Here is a 21,421-nt window from a genome sequence, read left to right as displayed (position 1 = left end):
TGGACACTGGTGTAAAGACAACAATAAATGAACGCGAATTTGTTTGTCAGTCCTAATAAAACATCACTGTTAATCTTTACAGTTGCTGCAGCACATAAGCTATAGAGAAACGCCACAAATCACAAACTACAAAATACCAATACCTTTACGATCTTTGAACAGTCCGAAATGCCAACCAAAGCTATTTTTTTATTTTTACCACTTGAGTACTGGTACTTTTTTATTCACAATATTTGGTAGGCCTACCACCGCTGTTAGTGGTAGAGTAGGTTTTGGTTACTTTTATTGCGTCACATGCATAACCTGTCAGTGAAAAGGTCACCATACGGACTTTAATTTTGCAGTTTTGATGTTTATGTGAGTGAAACAATGCAATGCACATTCCAGTTAAGTGCAAAAAACATAAATAGCTCACCTTTCGAACAGGATGTATCTAGAGAGAAGATGTCAGTCAGTTGTGAATCCGACACATGATGATCACCAACCACCTTCCTCAATGTTCGAATCGGCTTCTCGTCATCACATGACTCGTTGTTGACATTTATCAACGCGACAGAGGGTGGGTCAATATTGCTGCCACGACTGATCACCGCTGGAAGATTATCGGTCAGTTGCAAAGTGGTTTGCGAGACGTGACGATCGAACACAGATTTTCGAAACGTCCTCGTTGTTTCCATGTTATCTACCATGGTGTCGTCACTTGGAGGCGAAAGAAGCGGCGTCTCAAGCAGGTCAGAGTTTGCAAGATCAGCTTCGGTTTGCTCGCTGAACTGCAACGAGGACTGTGATACGTGCTTGTTAGCGACGTTCTTACGTGAAGACTTCACCGGAAGAACTTCGCTCGATTGCTGCGATACGTGTTGGTTCCCTCGGGTGGTTGATAGCCGGACTTCTGATGGCAAAGATTCGTCACTAACTCGACCCAAACCGGGCTTAAGCAATCTTCCCTGAAAGTTCTCTGTTGATTCATCGGATGGATGTGCGAGAGACCTGGTACCCATAGCAACGTTGCTTGGCTGGGTAGATTGTGATGACGTAGCATAAGGTGTGTTCGATGACGTCACATGATCTATCAAATTCTCTGGACCACGGGTCGTGCTGACGTCACTGTTCACATCACTTGTTGCTCTTAACTCATCATCAACTGCAGCACCATCCACATCCTTGACAGGAAGATCATCATGATCACCAACACCGCGAAGATCCTTCAGGAAAACAATATGGTTTGTGTTGAAATATATTTCATCCGCACATCATCCAATGCAGCAAAAGGAGTTCAAGAATGTTGACTCCTTCGTTTTAACAAAATTAGAGAATGTTTTAACTCAGTGGTTAGAAACTATTTAAATACAATCAAAACATGGAGTTGGGTTGTTGTTGTAAAGCAACAGACAAGTGTGTTGATTGTAATTGTGATATTACTGTATTTATAGAAGACCCAACACTGTTGGGTCTTCCATACCAGGTGTTGAATTGGGGGGCACGCTTCCTCCACGCGGCTCAAGAGCCTACAAGAGCATTTCGGTAACTGAATGGATTTTCAATTACTTCCCCGTAAAGTTGTAGGGGGTGAGAAAAAAAACTATTAAAAACAAGAACATACAAGTTATCGAACAAACAATAAACTTAACCTCCTACTGAAAGTCAAACCTCGTTGTTCTGTCACCTTGCTACTATGCCACTTTCTCTCGCTCCCGATGGGTGGCAATAACAACAAGACTTGACTGTATAATGAATTGCGTTGCCTCATAGGCTTCCTTCTTCACAGAATATTAATTAAACTATTTTTACATAGAAGGATGTTTCACCGAACAGATGCGTTGACAATTTAATAGTTAGCACAGTGATGAGGAGATTAATCGAAGTTTTGGCGGCAAAAAAAACAAAAAAAAAACAGAAATAATAATGCCAGCTTTCCGTTGTATTAATTACATGAGGCACAAACCTCGTCTTGAAACAGGAGCTTGAGTCGTTTCTGGTTCAGCTGATGACGTTTTAATTTCCACTCGGCTCTCTCCCTTCTCCGGCCCACCTCAGCGCAGAGAATATCATATCGATCCACCAAGGCTTGTCTGAGAAAAGATGAAGGTGAGCTAGGACACGGGTCTGCTTAGACAGGGTGAGATCTTTTTTCGTTGTATCATACGATGAGTTTTCGAAGATAATTATGTGAAGACATCAAATAAACGATGATTTCAACTACTGAGGTTTAGCACTTTAGCTCAAATGAGCCTAGTGCTGCCCTTGCTTGGGGGAGATCTCGCTTAATCCAGGGTATTAGTTTTTAAATAGTTGCGTTACAAAGTTAAACTTTGGCATATAGGCTGAAGACAGTTTAGTAATGTATTAAATTTTGGTGGGAACATCAGGAAATTGTTCACAGCTTCATCACCAAGCAACCAACAAAGGTACGCTTGGCTAAGTGGCGACAGTCCGTTAAAAATGTTTAAGGGTAAATAAAGGAATAAAGCAAGAAATGCAATACATAAAATGATACGCCCGAAAAATAACAACAGAAACAAGTTGAAGTCCTAGATCAGTCCAGCTAAGTCTCTCGTTGCTAAACAACCCTCGACTAATTGCAACAAAATACGTAAAAAAATCGTAACCTCTATTCTCATAACGCTTTACAGTAACATTGCTCAAATGTAAAATCCCCAAAAGATCTATTTTCGCACAAGCGCCTCCAGGTATATGTTTAGATCTCGTTGAACAGTCCAAACATGTACACATCATCCCAAGGATGTTGGATCGCATAGCATAATTTCATTTTGCATCCCAGGAACATAACGTGCAGTACTTGGGACGCAAAAGGTTAATGCTGCAACAATATTCTGATACAGGGAGAAATAAAACAGGAAAACATTTACTTTTCCTGTTCCAACAGCTCCTCTTTTTTCCTGTTCACATCTTGCATATTCTCTTGCTCCTTCAAACGTCGAATATCTTCCTCTCTCTCAGCATCTCGGAGCAGCTTCCTCCTAAGAAAAATCTCATTATTTTGTGGAAAACACGTCAGCTACAACCAACGAGTTGTTAGCTTCATTCATCGTCATAGTCGTCTCTTTCATACTTGGACTTCAGATCACGTGACGTCAGATCACGTGACAATTCATCAATGTTTTTTTTACCGAGCGAGAATCACAGTCATGCATCAACTGAAAACTTAAAGCATAAGGCTTTTGCAACTACAATTGCAGCGCAATCAATACATCATATTCAAATGGAATAAACGTATTTTTCCAATTTAGTTACATTATAAATGCTTGTATTCTTCTTTCTTGCACTTGTATGAATACATGAGAATGCATGGACAATGGACATCACATGTTAAAAACTTGTATTTTAGAGTGGACGTTGACTATCTCTTGACGGGCCACCGTTGCTTTTATGCAGCCTTAATAGATATCGAACAACTATTTTTCTTATGGCACAAGGCAAACTGTTACATATACGACGTCAAGTTACGCAGTCGGTGACGTGCAAACGATGCTCAGATGAAAGTCTCAAGAATTTCCTTGGACACGATTGCAACGAGCACTATACGAACCTCTTCAAACCATCTTCAGCCTGCTGCCTGAGCCTCTCCAACTCCACTTGCTTGGTTTGTTGAACTTGCTTCAACAACCGCTCATTCGCCTCTCGTGCTGCCTCAACTTGTTTCGCAAATGCCACGTGACTTTCGGCAACTCTGACCATCTCCGATTTGGCAAAATCCGCTTTCTGACGATTTGAAAATAAAGACGTAAAGTCAAACACTTGAAACAAGACCAAGCTTATTTGTGGTCTACGTCATACAACAAACGTACCTTCTGCATCCACTTCATCCTTCTACTCTCTTCTAAGCCTTCCATCGTATCCTGGAAGGTACTCCACCTCTTCTGAAGAACACGCATCCGGGACTTTGAAAACGTCATCAGTAGTAGCGGTACTTTAACAAGTCGGGTACATAGGAAATGCTGCAATGATGCAAAGGGAAAGTTAAAAGCCAGTCATTTTTTTCATGTAACACGTAATATAATAGCAACAAGCTATCTAGTCCTGCTGTTCCTGCAGCGATCGATGCCACTTTTATTGACAAGAAGTCATCCTGACAGCAACTCTTATAAGTGACAAACTGCTGGTCAGGCGACCTAAAGTTGAATAGATCGTCACGTGGAAGGCATTCAACCTTAACAAAATAATAGAACAGTGTTGCAGGGGTAGGCTACATATACTGTAACATCTACACCAACAACAATTTTAGTTGTACCGCTCAAACTACAAAAAAAAGTTCAATTATCGTTTAAAAAAACTAGTTGTAACCAGATATGAAACAGTTAGATATTTAAGTATGAGTCTTGATAACAAACTAATATGGCATATGAATTGTGTTGAAACGAATTTAACGAGGTCCGTAGGAGTTATTTTCAAACTGAAGTCGGTGCTTCAAAAAAAAAAATCCACTAAAATTGTACGATGCAATGTTCTATCCACATTTACCACAAGCCTTGGCGGTCTGGGTTCTACAAAATAAAGTCATTAGGGCTATTGGTGTTGTTGGAAAGGGCGAGAATATTACAACCACATACGGTAATTCGTTCCTGACTTGCTTGCATCGTCCTCGGACTAACCACCATGCTTGTGGATTTGTGGAAATAATAAATTAAGGTGGCTGCTCCACTAGATGACTGGAAGGTCCTTTTGTTGCTTCCTTATCGTTGTATGCTCATTTATTTTATCCTAATTAAATTGCTAATTGTGGTAAAGAATGCCATTGCCAACAAAGCCAAACTATTTAAAATAGTATACAAGTTGGGAGAACTGAGGAGTGCTTTTCTGTAGCAGTTACCTTTCAGTTCACCTTACTTTATTATCTCAATACAAATCACGATTGACTACCTCGGGGCATATGAGATTCAGAAATTCCACAGTTTTTCCACAAAGCAGCAAATCTTCAGCAACTGGGGCAAGGAACGAGGGCACACAAGATGTGACGTCGTCGGGACGCTCGACTGTGACGTAATCATTCCACCGTTGCCTGTCTCTTCGATTTCCCACATCAGAGTTAACCCGCAACAAAAACTCACCTCCAACATCCCAGCAAACCCCGTGAAATACCCAATTCTGAAAAATAGTAATTGACTTCATTCAACTGAAGCAAAGTTACCAAATACATTTGTATACGTGAATTCAAAAAAGGCTCAATTTCAACAAAGGTGTTTTACTGTTTTTGAGATAAATGTGTTTTAATTATTTTGGTCATTTGCTTTTATGGTGGAATTTCGATATTGATTATATATATGCTTAGATATACTTGTAAGAAGTAATAGGCTTGAAAATTTTACTCGGTGAAGATTCTGTGGAAAAACTATTGAAAAGTTGAAGCTCAATTGCTGGAGTTGGACCTTTCCTAAAATCCATGGAAATATAGAGGATTAGAAGGGGGTATTTTTTCTGTGTACGCTTGAAAAATTTAACCGTTTTTTTTTTTAGGTATAATTTAGAAGACACTGAAAGGAATAGAAAAAGCACAAAAAAATGAAGTTTTAAAAAATGGAGTTGGGCCTTTTTTGAATTCACGTATTCATTTCTATCAGCTTTACTGTACATTCTTCTATATACGTTTAGTCAAGAGTTAAAGAAGGTTTCATCCTTACATAGAATATTGAAACAAATTATTTTCCAACTTCATATACAGTCCGTGTGATTCGGCATTGACATACATCGGTATGTTCACCAGACATTTGCCCACGAGAGCATCTAAACTTCAGAGACTTAAAAGAAAAGTACCATCACAGATCATATCATGGAAAGTTCATTTTGCACAGATCAAAAATTCTCACACATATCACACCCTGTGATGCAAACCAATTTGCAGTTACGTTGTTGCTTTTTTCCTAATGTAATTTGTTTTCCGTCTGTTTTTCACACTGTTGGTTTTCAATTGCTGCGTATTTCTTTATGCTTAGTCAGTTAGCTAGTTACCTTCAAGAAGTTAAAATTTATTGCATTTTTATAAATATTTTCAGATTCCTGACGAGGGCTTGAGAAGCCGAAAACGTTCAATTGTTAAAATTATTTGTAAATATGTAAAATATATTGTTATAATGCTCAACCCTGTTATTGTGTCCTGCCGTCTTTCGTACAAAAAAGCAAACTCTCTCCCGAAACTGCAAGATACAAATTTATAATGAAACTTCTTTCCCATTCTTTATTCTGTGTCTATATTTGAATGTGATTCGTCGGCTTCCTAACCAAATGGTGAGGGCGTACGCTGGTAAGCGCGCCGGTTAGTCGTCTATTGAGAGAGTGCATCCGGGTCGGATAGCTTGCGCAGTTTTTATACTTTTTTGTAAATTAAAAATTACTCCTATTGGTCAAAGGCTACCTGTACAAACTCCAGATAGGGTTGGCAGCATTGCCGCAGTAAATAAAGCAAAACAAGATAGTCAGTAGCTTCCGTGCAGTATACAGCCTCCTCGTACAAATAGCTGAGTATGTCAATCCCTGTTGGGAAATTGACAATATTCGCGTCATCCATCGCGTCACTAGGATTGCCGCACTTGCACAACCGGCAGAGGTAACTAAAACAAGATCAAGATCTCATTGAGCATCAATTTTGTCTATTTAGCAAACCAGCTTCAAAACGTTTTACAAATAAATGTTTTTAACGGTCAAATTTTATTCTTGATGAACCATTAAATTTATAATCAATGTTAATGCAATTTCATTGCACAAGGATCTAACGCAGTGTTTCTCAACCCTTTCCCTGCTGTTTGTTAAATAATCAAGCGACAGATCGCGCTAATTGGTTCGGTTGTTATTAAAGCCGGGATATCTTCAGATATGTGGCATGGCAGGGAAAACTATGTTAATGATATAATCAATACGAAACTTTTCAACATTGCGGTTATTGCTCAACATGAAGCCCAGTATAACGTCTACTTGATGTTAGCTAGATTGGTGGCACCTGATCTGGCTTCCAGCTCGTTTAAAAGCGCAATGAAGTCGTAGAAGCGACGTGTCACCATCGGTATTTTGCGACAACAGGCTACGTTGGTATTCTTGAAGGTAAGTTCGCACCCCATCACATAAAACCTGAAGAAAATTAAACAACACAGCAACTTGTGGTTAAACAACGTTTCAACAACTCAGGTTTCGCCCAGTCTCGATGACACGAGTCTCGCTAAGTTATACAAAGTCACTCAACAATCTCCTTGTTTTTGAAACTATTTTGCACATTTCTTACATATTCGCAATGGTAAATGGCACGCGTCCTCACCTAAACTTTGAAATGAAAATATATGGTCAAATGGATTGGATAGAAAATTGTACAAAACCTTGAAAGCCTACGCCAATTAAGTTTTTTAACAGAAAACATTTATTCAGCAGGTCACAGACGAAATAAAACGATGTCACCAATTACACACCAACATAAAAAGAAGCTTAAGTTATTTTGGCAGCCGATTGTAGCATCGAATAGACAGCGATAGACACGTGTTTCGCCCATGAGGCTGGGCTCATCAGTATCGCACCGTATTCTTGCCACTTGAGTAATCGACCGCCGCTTTACCAGTCAGTTTAACTCTTATCTTTGTGGAAAGAAAGAGCCAACAAAACCAGCAGGTGCCAGGGGTAGGTCAATGTGAAGAAAGGCGTTCTTCCCGGCTATCAGCACAAGGCTGATTACTCACTAGCACAGCGAGCTGCAGTGACGCTTCGCTAACCAGAACGGTGTAGCTTCCACGCCAGCCATTGAGACCTCCAATTAAACGTTTAAGTTATTTTGGCAGCCGATTGTAGCATCGAATAGACAGCGATAGACACGTGTTTCGCCCATGAGGCTGGGCTCATCAGTATTGCACCGTATTCTTGCCACTTGAGTAATCGACCGCCGCTTTACCAGTCAGTTTAACTCTTATCTTTGTGGAAAGAAAGAGCCAACAAAACCAGCAGGTGCCAGGGGTAGGTCAATGTGAAGAAACATCACATTGACCTACCCCTGGCACCTGCTGGTTTTGTTGGCTCTTTCTTTCCACAAAGATAAGAGTTAAACTGACTGGTAAAGCGGCGGTCGATTACTCAAGTGGCAAGAATACGGTGCGATACTGATGAGCCCAGCCTCATGGGCGAAACACGTGTCTATCGCTGTCTATTCGATGCTACAATCGGCTGCCAAAATAACTTAAACGTTTAATTGGAGGTCTCAATGGCTGGCGTGGAAGCTACACCGTTCTGGTTAGCGAAGCGTCACTGCAGCTCGCTGTGCTAGTGAGTAATCAGCCTTGTGCTGATAGCCGGGAAGAACGCCTTTCTTCACATATAAAGAAGCATTACTTACCTTAAAAATGACTCCCCAGTCTTTGCTACTCCCTTCCACATAGGACGGAATGGAGGACGAAAAGTTGAGCAATCTTCGGTAAGCTGTCCCCCAATCAGCAAATTTGGACAGCAGTGATCTTGCAGAAACCCCTGTGATCCCCTTGTAATGGATGTCCCTTGTCACAAGAAACATGCGAGCAAGCTGGAATCATCATCAGTCAATCAATCATTTTATTTTACAGAAGTTTAAGATTACAAAAATACGGAGGTTGGACATAGCATAAGCCAATGAGCAGCTAATTTTATGAACTGCTTTGTGTAGCACTCTTAAACTTTTGCATGGCGATCTAAGACCTAAAATACATTGTCCACAGCACCTCTCACTAACCCTGTTATAGTTGAAGGTGTCCGACGCAACACCGACAGCTACCAGACGTGCGTGGTGGACAATACTTCGTTCATCCATCATGACCCAGCTGTGAGGTGGCGCTGCATCACTGTTGGGACATAGAGCAGATGCGAGTTCAACAGCAAGGCCCCATCGTTGTTTCCATACGGCGTCGTACACTTCGAAACCTGCCTCCGACAAATACCAACGCATTTCGCTACATCCAGCCGACCTGATCAAACAAAATATCGGTAGCATCAATGCTGATCATAGAATAAACAAAACAAAAGAATATGGGACATTAATTCCGCATGCTAGAATCGTTGTAGTTGACGAATCGTCATAGCACGTGACTGGGGAGCTGTGTTCCGAGGGCTGGTGTAGTTTGATATTGCCAAAAAGAACCCGCAGCATCAGTCTATAACAGATCGTTTGAATCTACACTGTGAAGTAATTAATGTTAAAATAATAGTAATGTGAAGCGGATGACAACAACCAGAGATCGCAAGTCACACGACACCCTCGTACATCTAACACAACAGCATAAAGTAACAGCAAACCTCTTATAAAAAAATCCACTCCATGTGGACTTCTTCTGCATTGGAATGGTCAACAACGGAAATCAATAGTACAACTGAAATCAATCTGCACAAACTACCTTCAAGGCTTCAACAAACCTCTAGTCTATCTCATGTTTCTGGCACTATGCGCATATGCTGGAAATTTTAATTATCACAGTACGACTTGGGGCTATCAACACGAATGTCAACAACATGAACCAATCTTTGCCATCAACCAGTGGTGTCAAGCTATTGTTTGACCCCAAATAGCGTAACAAACCGACCTCAAACAATTCTAAAACTGTGAGATCCATAATGATCCATAACTGTCACTGATCTGATGGAACACCTCAACATAATACGTAAACAACGTATACAGTACCGTAGCCCGCAACGCTTTGATTTCACCTACGTACCGCACGCCGTACCACTCATCAAGCAGTCAAGCTGACTGAGAACTATTCGAGAAGGGCAACAAAGCAAGGGCAATTTTGGTAGACCTCACTGTTGCCGGTACACGACAAGTGGGCGAGACAAAGTGGGCGATACTCACTTGGGCGAGACCAGGTGGGCGACGAGTCAAGTGGGCGACGAGCCAGGTGGGCGACGGACCAAGTGGGCGACGGCCAAAGTGGGCGACGGTAGCGAAAGTTTTTTTAAATACAATAAAATACAGAGAATTTTCACTTTAAAATACAAAGATTGAGGCAATGAGAGTTCTCACGCTGAGTTTCACGAAGCATTGGAAACAACATTTTCATTATTTTTTGTAGTCTAGTAATAGCGCTTGCTGTTTGATGTTAAGAAGCAACATTTTCATTATTTTTTGTAGTCTAGTAATAGCGCTTGTTGTTTGATCTTAATTAGCATTGTGACATCATCTTGACACATTATTTTGCAATTTGCGGCGTCACGGTTTACCGTGAAGCTTAAGAGAAATCCCCCAGAAAAGAAACAAACGAATGGCCAAAGAGTGGTTGAAGTCATCGAAGCCTGTCAGTCGTTATAAAGTTATATTTTCTGTATTAGATCATAAAATATGACTCTTAATTTTTACTTTAAAATACAATGATTGAGGCAATGAGAGTTCTCACGCTAAGTTTCACGAAGCATTGGAAGCAACATTTTCATTATTTTTTGTAGTTTCGAACAACTAACAAAAAACTTCTGTTTCGCTTGAAAATCACTACAAAAATTCAAATGTCTAATGCAGAGGCGTGCAACATACGGCCCGCGGGCCAGAGCACGGCCCGCGGTACCCATTTACGTGGCCCGCACATTCTTCATCAAGTAGCCCATTATTTTTAAATACTTTTCACTGTTAGATCGGAGGATGTTGTTATTTGTAACGTCATCATTAGCATTAATGACTTTTAGCATTATTACATCATTAGCATTATTGTTGCGTCATTAGTAAGCGTCGTAGAAAACCGCCTTGTTCTTCTGGCAATGATTCAGTAACATAAATCTTACTTTATGGGTGCAGTGTGGTGAATATATTAATATTTATTCTACAAAAAGCTTAGCATAGTAAAAATGTCTACAAGTAAGAAAAGGAAGGTTGATTATGAAAGGCGGAAGTTCAACAATGAGTGGTGTATAAATTACTTCGTTGTTTAACACAATCAAGATGTTGTTTGCCTGATTTGTCAAAACACTATAGCAGTAATGAAAGAGCACAATATCAAGCGACACTACTGTGCAAAACACTCTGCTAATTATGATAGCATTGTGGGTCAATTACGGTTGACAAAATGCAGCAGTTGAAAAAAATCTTTGAGCAAACAGCAAGAGGTATTTCACGGTTACAAGAAAGACATTGAGCTTGTTACAAAACTGAGCTTCAAGATATCTGAAACTTAATGTGTAACTTGATTGTGTGTACTTTTCCATTAAATAAATTGTTCATATATATTCATGTGTTATTCGATAGACTGGCCCTCAGCATCATTATAATTGTACGTTGTGGCCCATTGCGATAAACAGTTGCAAGCCCCTGGTCTAATGCATGTACCTACCAAGCCAGCTACTTAGTAGTTAAGATCTCAGCACTGGCTGACCTAGTGACCTACCGCAAGTGTTTATAGTATTCAGAGACTGGATTGTGTGTTGCAAAATAATGTGTCAAGATGATGTCACAATGCAAATTAACATCAAACAGCAAGCGCTATTACTAGACTACAAAAAATAATGAAAATGTTGTTTCCAATGCTTCGTGAAACTCAGCGTGAGAACTCTCATTGCCTCAATCATTGTATTTTAAAGTAAAAATTAAGAGTCATATTTTATGATCTAAAACAGAAAATATAACTTTACAACGACTGACAAGCTTCGGTGACTTCAACCACTCTTTGGCCATTCGTTTGTTTCTTTTCTGGGGGATTTCTCTTAAGTTTCACGATAAACCGTGACGCCGCAAATTGCAAAATAATGTGTCAAGATGATGTCACAATGCAAATTAAGATCAAACAGCAAGCGCTATTACTAGACTACAAAAAATAATGAAAATGTTGCTTCCAATGCTTCGTGAAACTCAGCGTGAGAACTCTCATTGCCTCAATCATTGTATTTTAAAGTGAAAATTTTCTGTATTTTATTGTATTTTAAAAAACTTTCGCTACCGTCGCCCACTTTGGCCGTCGCCCACCTGGCTCGTCGCCCACTTGACTCGTCGCCCACTTGACTCGTCGCCCACCTGGTCTCGCCCAAGTGGGTATCGCCCACTTTGTCTCGCCCACTTGTCGTGTACCCACTGTTGCTTATGACACTCCGTGACATTAAGAACTGACACTAAAGATCCTTCGCATCATCCAAGACAAAAATGTAGTGTGATTTCTCACCAGTATTTTTGCAAACCGAGCTTTTATTGTTGAAGTGCAGTGCAGTCGACCCAGCTGCTTGAAAGACGGTGTGGATCAAGGATCATGTTTATCACCTTTGCCGTTCAACATCTACATTAGTGACATGTTCAAAACTACCTTAAGCCAGTACGGCTGTCGGCTATGCTGATGATTTGGCACTACTCTACTCTGACAAGTGCTAGCATGTCGTAGAAGAAGTGCTTACAGACGACATGGCCCGAATCGCAGAATATTTAAAGTTGTGGAGGCTGAAATTTAACCTGACCAAGACTACTATCACATCTTTTCATCTTTGCAACAGGGAATCTAAACGGCAGTTATTACGCTTCCTCAATGGAAACCGACTCCTACACAACCTATGTCCCACCTACTTAGGAGTGAAGCTGGATCAGCAACCAACATACAAACACCACGCTGAAGGTTTCCGTGCAAAGCTATCAGCGCCTAACAACTTATTGTGATGTCTGGCTGGAACAATTGGAACATCCTGGGGTGCTAGCACTTCCACACTCTGTACAAGTGCACTTGTTTGCAGCACTTCCACACTCTGTACAAGTGCACTTGTTTGCAGCACTTCCAAATATGTTTCCCTCGCTTGGTACAGCAGTGTGCACTGAAGTAAAATTGACACTGCCCTAAATATCATCATGAGCAATAATCACTATCACACATTGACCCAGCTGGACAGCGTACGGAAAATCGTGACACGCAGTCTGGTTTTACAAGCTATATCAACTGACTACCTCCTCAATCAGACGGTCCTAAACTCGCACCTCCATGGCCATGGGCTCCAAGTTTAAAATCTCGACGTCCGTTTCCCTACATGCTACAGCTATCAGCAACTCCAACTTCAGTATTTCCAAGGTTCGAAACATTGAATAGAATGAAGTCGCAAGACCAAATCAAATCACGGTACCTCCTAGTACCAAAGCTCCACTTAGAGCAGAACTACCTCGGAAGTAATGAGTGAAGCTCAATTGGTTACGGACAGGAGTGGACCGTTTTAATAGCAACATGTTCCAACGGAGCCTCACCGACTTACCATCTTGTGAGTGACCAATCAGAAAGCAGGATTTAACATGGCTGAAAGAAATTTCACGGGGAAAAGTTTATTAAATCAGATTTCTCACAGCTCGCAACATTTGCCTATGATGTCGAAATTTCCATACGCCAGCGGCATGCCAGCAACACACTTTGATAAATCTGACAAGTAGCCTGCCTGAAAAATAAGCATTCGAAAATCTATACGCAAACCTGATTTTCAAAAGTTTTGTTGTAATTTTTTTTAAAACTCGACTTCTGATCCTTCCAAGTTTGATTTTGACAAATAATGTTGCGAGTTGTGTGAAACCTGATTTCTTAAACTTTTCTCTGCAAAATTTTTCTCAGCTAGGTTAAATCTTGCCTTCTGAATCTGATTGGTCAATTAACCTCATCTGCTGCACCGACCTGCAGATTACAAATACGCCACCAAATAGGGTATGTGGACCTTACAACGCTGATAAACACTGGCTGGCTGCAGTGCCTATATCGAACAACGTAACATGCGGTATCCTCAAACGCAAGAAGAAAACTATAGCAAATTTGATAGAAAATATCTCCTTACTTGATCTTGAGTTTGTCCAGTACTGGTATTCTAGATACAAGGACGAAATAAAATGTATTTAGAAGCCTGAATTTTTTTAAGGATTGTTCATTAATTAATGAAGGTTGACTTGCTTTTGTGTTAGATTGGTCACGGTACCGCATCAACTTCAATTACAACATGAAAGAAACGTAGCAAACAATTAAACGCAGTCAAAACTTACTTCCCAATGGTTTCCCATGTCCTGTGTTTGCTCAACTTCACCTTCAAACAATCTCGCCACACCAGTAAGTTGTAGTCTGGCTTCCTGTTAATGAATATGATGCAAAACATGTCGACATAAACAAACAATGGAACAGAACAGATAGAAAAGAAACACAATGAATCTGGGCTGAAATCCATTACACAGCAGAAATCACTCAGAAGCGTTATAGGATTGTAGCATAGCAAATCAATGGCCGAGCAGCGCAATCAGGATATAACAATCCACACTTTTGGTAACTGAAATTTCGCACAAGCATGTTGTGATTCTTCAATCAGATTCACTGAATGAAGTGCCGCCTAATTGGTCAGAAATCACAGCATGCTTGTAATGAATCTTTTACGCAAAGCAAATTATGAATAAAGGAGAACTGAGACAAAATTACAGCACAAACCTGTATCCAATGTAAGGTTCATCATCGTCAAGTAGTGAATCGTGGAATGGTTGAAGATCACGAGCAAGAAATTTACTTGATGTTTCGCTGCTCGGACTCGATGGACCTCTAGACACAAACCCTTCGTCTTCATCATTGGACGACTATAAAATGTAACAACGTATGAAACAATGACGCATACAGGTCTTCAAGTTTTAGGGGTATATAATCATAGCACAAAAAATGCAGTCGCCACCAGTTTGCCATTGCCATCAACTTTAATCTTCACTTTCATTCAAAAAAACACTTAGATCAAGAATTCAATTTCTCTCAAAAAAATAATGCAAATGATCGATTCAATCACATTTTGAAACCCTTCTGTGTTGCACAATTTTTGAGGAGGGAAACGTTGTTGTACCAAAGCAAACGTAACCAAGCAATACCATGGCAAAACAAAAGTGCAAAATTTTTGGTAACACATATAATATTTAGCCTATATATAACCTTTTTAAAAAATTAAAAATTCAATATATATTGTACAAAACAAGATATGGAAAAGAGACTATCTAACGAAGCGGATAAAGGCACAACATATGATGATTTAATAAAATTGGTATGACATTTGTCAGCAGGGGTGAGGAGTCTGAGAACTACTATAGCAGCCACACAATGCTTTATATTTGGATCTCATCAAAAAGGTTGAGGAGTACTACGCTGTTGGGGTACAGCACCAATTGAAGTGAGGAAAATAATAAATAGAAAAAGTCTTACTTTAGCCTTTAGATGGCGACAGAGATCAATATCTTTAGTTGTCGGCAGAAGAGGGAGACTCAGCTTGTCATTAAGCGATGCCATGCTGTGTACAAGTCCACTAAATAGATTGTCCTCAGTAAGACCGGTGTCTGTAAATGCAAAAACCAGGTTTTCTCAGTAACAGCAAATAAAATAAAAAGTACTTGCGGGGAACAAGGAATTTTTTCTTTAACTTTCGTAACTAGTAAAAGGCTCCAAAAGACGACAGATTTTTTCCATCAATTGTGTTTAGTTGCATTAAAGGGATTTGAAATCTAACATCAGTCACTCAAAATTTCTTGAATAAACAAGCAGACATATAAGACATCAATCCTCCACAAATAGGAAGCCACAGCACACAGAGTGTGATTGCAGCACAGAAAAGCACCTACGCCCTACAGGTGACATACTTAACAGTACAAGACATTCAAAACGAGGAAAGAGACTGATTTCCAGATGACAACACTACAGCTGCTCAATTTAATCCAACATTAGCTTCTTAACATTTATTGTCAGCCAACCACCCGAAGGAAAGCTTTCGACGACGAAAACAACAACCGTTGCAGTTCTTTTATTTTGTCATACGTCTGTGATACAATATATATAACTGTTGAAAAAAAGACAAATCGAAATAATTTCTATTGAAGACGAAAAACAGCAGCCTAGCCTTATATTCACAATATTCATTACACATAAAAGGAAAAGTCTATCGGAGTTGTGTGCAGTCTACAATATTGCATGGTAATGCGACATGGATGTACCGGTATATAAAGAGTAAACTCGCAATCTTAAGAAAGGAATAAACATTGGTGAGAGCAATGAATGATGTGAAAACAAGAGCGAAGAAAAATAGTAAACAATTGATAAATAAAATGAGGGAGGCCAGTGCATACCACTGTACAAGCAAAACGAGTAGGATGGTATATACAATATACATGTGCTCACTTGCTCAGTAGGGGAAAGAAACCTTCTTTTTCAAAAGGCTTTGGACTTGTTCAATGAAAAAAAAAAAAAAAACGGGGATGCCCTGCTGACATAATATGAAAAAAAGTGATGGATAAGGTAGACAAGGTCGGGGGTGAAGGAAGAAGATGTAATCCACAGAATAAAAGAGATAGGACAATTGCTTCAGGGGAAAAATCGACCACTCCCTGTCCCCCACTAGCGGGGGCCAAACCGAAGCTGGATGATAATGATTATCACAATATTCTGAATCGTATAAATGATACAGTAATCTTGCTCTACTTGGTCATTTGCAATATTTTGTTTTAGTTGTGGGGTTTCACTTCTTCACCAATGCATGAACTACCCGCAGCAATGATGATGAAGCTGTTGTAAAAATAATCACATTTTTGGGTTTATAGTCGAAAAGAATGGTAAAAATGGCTTTTCATCCACCTTTCTATTTTAAAAATAATCCGAAAATAAAGAACAACATGCAAAGTAGATTATCTAACAGTAATATTGCAGCAAACACCTGTCCAATTTTTTTATTGAGTTATATTTTCATAAACACAATATCATATACATGATTACAGATATATATATAATATGTCATCTAAACCTAAAACCTGGCTGTAAACATGATTTATTGTAGTATGATGCAATGCCCTTATGTTGACAATTACAATGACAAGCTGACTTTAATAAATATAATTGGAATTTGATATTTATTGCGTCATCAAACCTTCTACTTCACTAAATATTTCAACCAAGTCGTTAAACGATTTCATTTTTACTATTTCTAAACACAGATGACACACAGTACTGTCTGTAGAAAGATATATACCAAATTCCATTTAAAAACCTACTGTGAGTATACAAACAAAGGTTGGCATTAAACCAGAAATCAAATGTGCTACTCTACCAAAAACTTCAGACAATGAAGAATGGGTGAAACTTTGTTCAAGTAAGATATTCATAGGCCGTGGAATTGAATGAGTTGGTTCTACAACTGGAGGTGCATGTGAGTTCAATGGCATAAATGGATACTTCAACATTGGAAACACTCTTCTGTGTTCCAACATTCTGAAAATAAAAAGTACGGTATAACATAAATTTAAAATGCAACGTTTTTCAACAAAACTTGCTTGTACAATGTACATGGATGGACAGTTGGACACCATTAGATGAAAATATCAGTAATGTTCCTTTATGAGTGAAAATCATTTAAACTTACTGTAAGTTTTCTACTTCCCCTTTGTCTTGTCGCCGTCTCACTCGATCAACTAATGAAATGCCATCAATGGTGTTCCATAAGGAGTTTGCATCAATGTTGCAGAGGCATAGCAACAATTGAATTACAGGCTCATAAATACCATTTCTTTCTGAAAAATAAATGATACAATCATTGAACTAATTGTATTTAATTAATGTATTTAATCATTTATCCCTTTCTAGCTATTTCCAGCAACAAAATCGTAAGAACAATAGCACATGTTAACAGTTAAGTATCCGCATGATCAGGTTAGAAGATGCAATTGCAAAGTATGGTGTTGAAAAGGAGAGTAAATATTAAAAAGTATGCTAAAGTCAACTTCTTTTTTGGTACGGTACACGACATCTGGGGGAGACCCTCTGGGCAATGGCCAAAGTGGGCGATGGTAGCAAAAGTTTAGTTGTTCAGGACGGTGGATTTATCTAGTTGCACACTGTCTCGAACGGCTAAACCATTGCTACTGTCGCCCACTTGGGTCGTCGCCCAGATGGGTCTGCCAAGATGTCATGTACCACTTCTTTCACTTTTCGCTGGAGCAATACTTGACCTTCTACTCTCTTGCACCTCAAATACATCTTAGAAATGGAGCCTCTCTGGGATCTGCCCTGGCTCTTTATCTGTTCAACATCTACACCCACAACCTGCCAAACATGGTAGCATATCCGCAAAAGAACGCCTATGCTAATGACTTGGACAGTCTACAATACATCTGCCAAAACATTAGAAGGGACCCTAAACCAGGACAAGTTGACACTTTCGGCATGCCTCCAGAGATGGAAGCTCAGCAAAACCAAAATAGCAACAACAGCTTTCCATTCAAATAACCAGGAAGTGTAACATGAACTCAAACACAAATTCTGACTCCGAGCAAATTCCAACTCCCAGCAGCCGCAGCCAAAATCAAATATTCGTTAAAAACTTGTGTTTTAAAAAATGCATTAATTAATATTGTGTTTTTGCATTCACTCAAGTAAGAACAACGTAAACAAGGCCTTGAAATATATTTGCAGTTGTAAAATGCACTTCTTCTAAAGTAGCGAGTTTTTATAGATTGAGGCTCACAATAGACTGACTAGGCAAACTTATCACAAAGCTTTTTTCAGCAATATTTCTCATCGGCATGAGAGAGACTTTGACTTGTTTGTGAAAAAAGTTGCAAAATGCGAGTGAAGAGAAAAAAGTTTCATGTAAAAACGCGAGTGGAGAAAAAAAAATGAACACTGGAGAAAAAATGCAAGTATATACCAACATAGTGGAGAAACGTTGGCTTGTGGAAGCCGGTAAACAAACATGGCCTACAGGCACGGTAGTTTCGGAAGCCATTTAGTGACTTTTCGGCAGCCATAGCCGTCGGGAGCTTAGATGCTTGCCTATGGCGAAAAACCATTATTATTGACAAACTGGTAATAAAATATGCTTAAATGTTCACATAAGAAAACTGAACACTAAAAGTTACTGAGCACATGCTATAAAACATTTAACAAAATAAAATGACACTAGTGTTCATAAATATATATAAGCACAAACCAATTAACAAATGATCCACAAGAAAAACAAGTTTGTTAGCATCTAGAAATCGTCTGTGTTTGAATCGCAATCGGTATGCAACAGCATTTGTAACAAGAGATGTGTCCCAAGAGAGATCAGATATGTGTTGCCAGCTTAATGAACCCTTTTTGTACTTTTGTAAAAGCTGCCTGAAATAAAGAATATTGTACAGTAGCCTAAAGCATCAAATTCCTTAAAGGTTAATATGTAATTGAATATCTTTAAGATATGGTAGGCTATCTCAAGTCATTAAAAAACTATTTTACCACTAAAAAATAATAACACATCAAGTTTTTTTTGTAGATGTTGATAAAGGTACTAAATTAAAATAGATTACTGTGACTATACATGCTAAGTAGGTGTCTTTATTGCTTTTAAAATGTTTAAAAAACATCTTTGGCCTTTTTGCATGAAAGAAAAAAAATTGCAAAACTAAAACTATTAAATTTATTAATTTTTAACAAGTACAACAAGGCTATGGCAAATTATTATAACCACCAATTTTGATAGTTGTTCTTAAAACTTAAAATACCATCTCCTCCATGCAACATTCAAGAGACCACCACCTATAAAGCAGTGGCTGAAATCAAGACGCCTCTTTGTGCCTGCCGCACAACAACTCCTTAAGAACGCAGAAGAACTTGGTTTAAGTGCGGCACACTGGACGAACCACATGTGGAACACGGAGTGGCAAAATCACACCTCCACGCTCCGTGACTTCATACCCGACGCCGATCCCCGTCCACCAGGGATGTCCCTCGCAAGGCTTGCGTGGGTCAGGCTAAACCGCCTGCGAACTGGCGTCGGCCGCTTTCGTTCGGACATGCACAAGTGGGGCCTGGCTCCTTCATCAGAATGTGAGTGTGGTGCCACGAAACAGACCGCAGACCATGTCATCCACCACTGCCTAACCCACCGGCCTCCACACGGTGCGCATGGTCTGAGGGTCCTGGACGACGAGACTGCTGAGTGGCTGAAGATTTCCTGCCCTCCAATCTAGCCTGGAAAGATCGCTCATACGCCATCATCATCATGAAACAAACAGGGGGAATTTAAAAATGCGAGCAAAAAGCATCAACATTGAGCAGCTTCGAACTTGAATCAAGTTTTTTTTTTTTATGAAAAAAAAAGCATTTCCATGCTGTGTCAAACTGATATCCTTTGGCATCTCAATTTCATTGACACAATGCACAAGCCATCAATTCTATTGCAAAAAAAACTCTGAATTTAAAGGTAATATAATATGATACCGTATGTAATTTTTCTTCATTGTTCTCTAAAATTACCTGTTAAACAGGGCATCATATATGTTTCTCTTTAAGCATTGCTGTCGATTTTTCACTGTTTTCTGTTCTTGTCCATACACAACATTGCTTCCAACTCGTTTGCAATTCAATTCCACTAGACGTTGAATGGATGCTGCAACACTAGAATGCACAGCAACAGAACAATTTACACTTTCTAAGTCACATAATAGCGCCATAAATCTTAAATCTGCTAAAAACCATCAAATAAATCTAGGCAGAACTATAAAGGTGGTTCACTTGCAAATTGGCTTCATGCCCAAGTGGTGAAATGCCTGCAGAAAGCTCGAAGAACATTGGCTCAAATTTGACACCACTCAACAAACAATTTCTAGCCCTAAATGGCATGCAAATCGAATTTTGCAAATTACCCACAGTACAACTTGGCTGAGCAAGGAAATAATTTAGGCAGAGGCTAGCATAGATTGTAATGTACCGGTATGCTGTCCATGACTTAGGCAACTACATAAGGCATCTGCAGAAAAATTGCACTGATGACAATGCTACAATGACATCATCATATGCCCTTAGTCTGTAACAATCCCATTGTATGTTGTAAGCCACGATGCTGTGACAATAAGCATGATTATACCCGGCCTCAAAATTCGTTTTTGTTGACAGCGGACAAACGTGTCCGGTCTGAGCAGCTATCTCGGCGGACAAATTAAGTCTCACGACGGACACACCAGTTTTAGCATCAATCGTCATGCTTAATCACTTTATCTTGATAATTCTTCCCCATTTGAGAACTATAACTACGGTTTAGAAAGCTTTTTTAAATTTTAGCAAAGTCACTCTGAAAGCCAAGGCTTTCATCAGACCAACGATGTGCGCTTGAAGAGTCAAAGCGCCGTGTAGGGGTGAAAACAAATGAAATCAACACAAAATTTCGCATTTTAAAACCTCGACGACACAGATCTTGATGAAAATCACATCATTAGTAAAAATGTATGAAAAAGTCATTTTCCCAAAATTTTGTCTTCATACGTCGAGTACTTTTCGAGATACAGTGATTTGAAATTTTAGTCATTTTCACCACTTGATGGCGCCATTTTCCACATTTTTACCCATTTTTCGGCCAATTTTCATTGTAGAGACACGGTTGATAGTTTATTCGAAAGGAATTTTAAGCTCTATCAATCTATCTAAAAATAATGAAATTTTATTTAATAATGAAAAAGGAATGTTGTGTTCTTGGTTGTAAATTTCCGACGAGCGTAGCAAAA

General features: G+C 39.4%; 1 protein-coding gene across 2 annotated transcripts in view; it reads right to left on the bottom strand.

Annotated features, from left to right (window-relative positions):
• The window catches only part of LOC145765040 (gamma-tubulin complex component 6-like), a 36,354-nt gene extending 15,975 nt beyond the window's left edge, over positions 1 to 20,379 (bottom strand). Inside the window, exons 1-17 of one of the 2 annotated variants that reach the window (XM_082576777.1) lie at positions 20,178 to 20,379; positions 18,871 to 19,040; positions 17,305 to 17,452; positions 16,993 to 17,153; positions 15,105 to 15,235; positions 14,355 to 14,497; positions 13,922 to 14,005; positions 8,693 to 8,924; positions 8,324 to 8,506; positions 6,953 to 7,080; positions 6,371 to 6,566; positions 4,882 to 5,106; positions 3,810 to 3,959; positions 3,551 to 3,723; positions 2,871 to 2,981; positions 1,946 to 2,072; positions 416 to 1,205 (exon numbers count right to left, since the gene is read on the bottom strand). In XM_082576777.1, the coding sequence (XP_082432903.1) occupies positions 416 to 1,205; positions 1,946 to 2,072; positions 2,871 to 2,981; positions 3,551 to 3,723; positions 3,810 to 3,959; positions 4,882 to 5,106; positions 6,371 to 6,566; positions 6,953 to 7,080; positions 8,324 to 8,506; positions 8,693 to 8,924; positions 13,922 to 14,005; positions 14,355 to 14,497; positions 15,105 to 15,235; positions 16,993 to 17,153; positions 17,305 to 17,452; positions 18,871 to 19,040; positions 20,178 to 20,374 (3,349 nt within the window). In that variant the 5' untranslated portion in view covers positions 20,375 to 20,379. The remainder of the gene's footprint in view (positions 1 to 415; positions 1,206 to 1,945; positions 2,073 to 2,870; positions 2,982 to 3,550; positions 3,724 to 3,809; positions 3,960 to 4,881; positions 5,107 to 6,370; positions 6,567 to 6,952; positions 7,081 to 8,323; positions 8,507 to 8,692; positions 8,925 to 13,921; positions 14,006 to 14,354; positions 14,498 to 15,104; positions 15,236 to 16,992; positions 17,154 to 17,304; positions 17,453 to 18,870; positions 19,041 to 20,177) is intronic. The other variant, XM_082576778.1, reaches the window with a different exon arrangement.
• Positions 20,380 to 21,421: the final 1,042 nt, after the last annotated feature.

The sequence above is a fragment of the Aplidium turbinatum genome, chromosome 2, assembly GCF_918807975.1.
Source record: "Aplidium turbinatum chromosome 2, kaAplTurb1.1, whole genome shotgun sequence".
NCBI lineage: Eukaryota > Metazoa > Chordata > Ascidiacea > Aplousobranchia > Polyclinidae > Aplidium > Aplidium turbinatum.
This window is presented reverse-complemented; position numbering and strand designations above follow the sequence as displayed.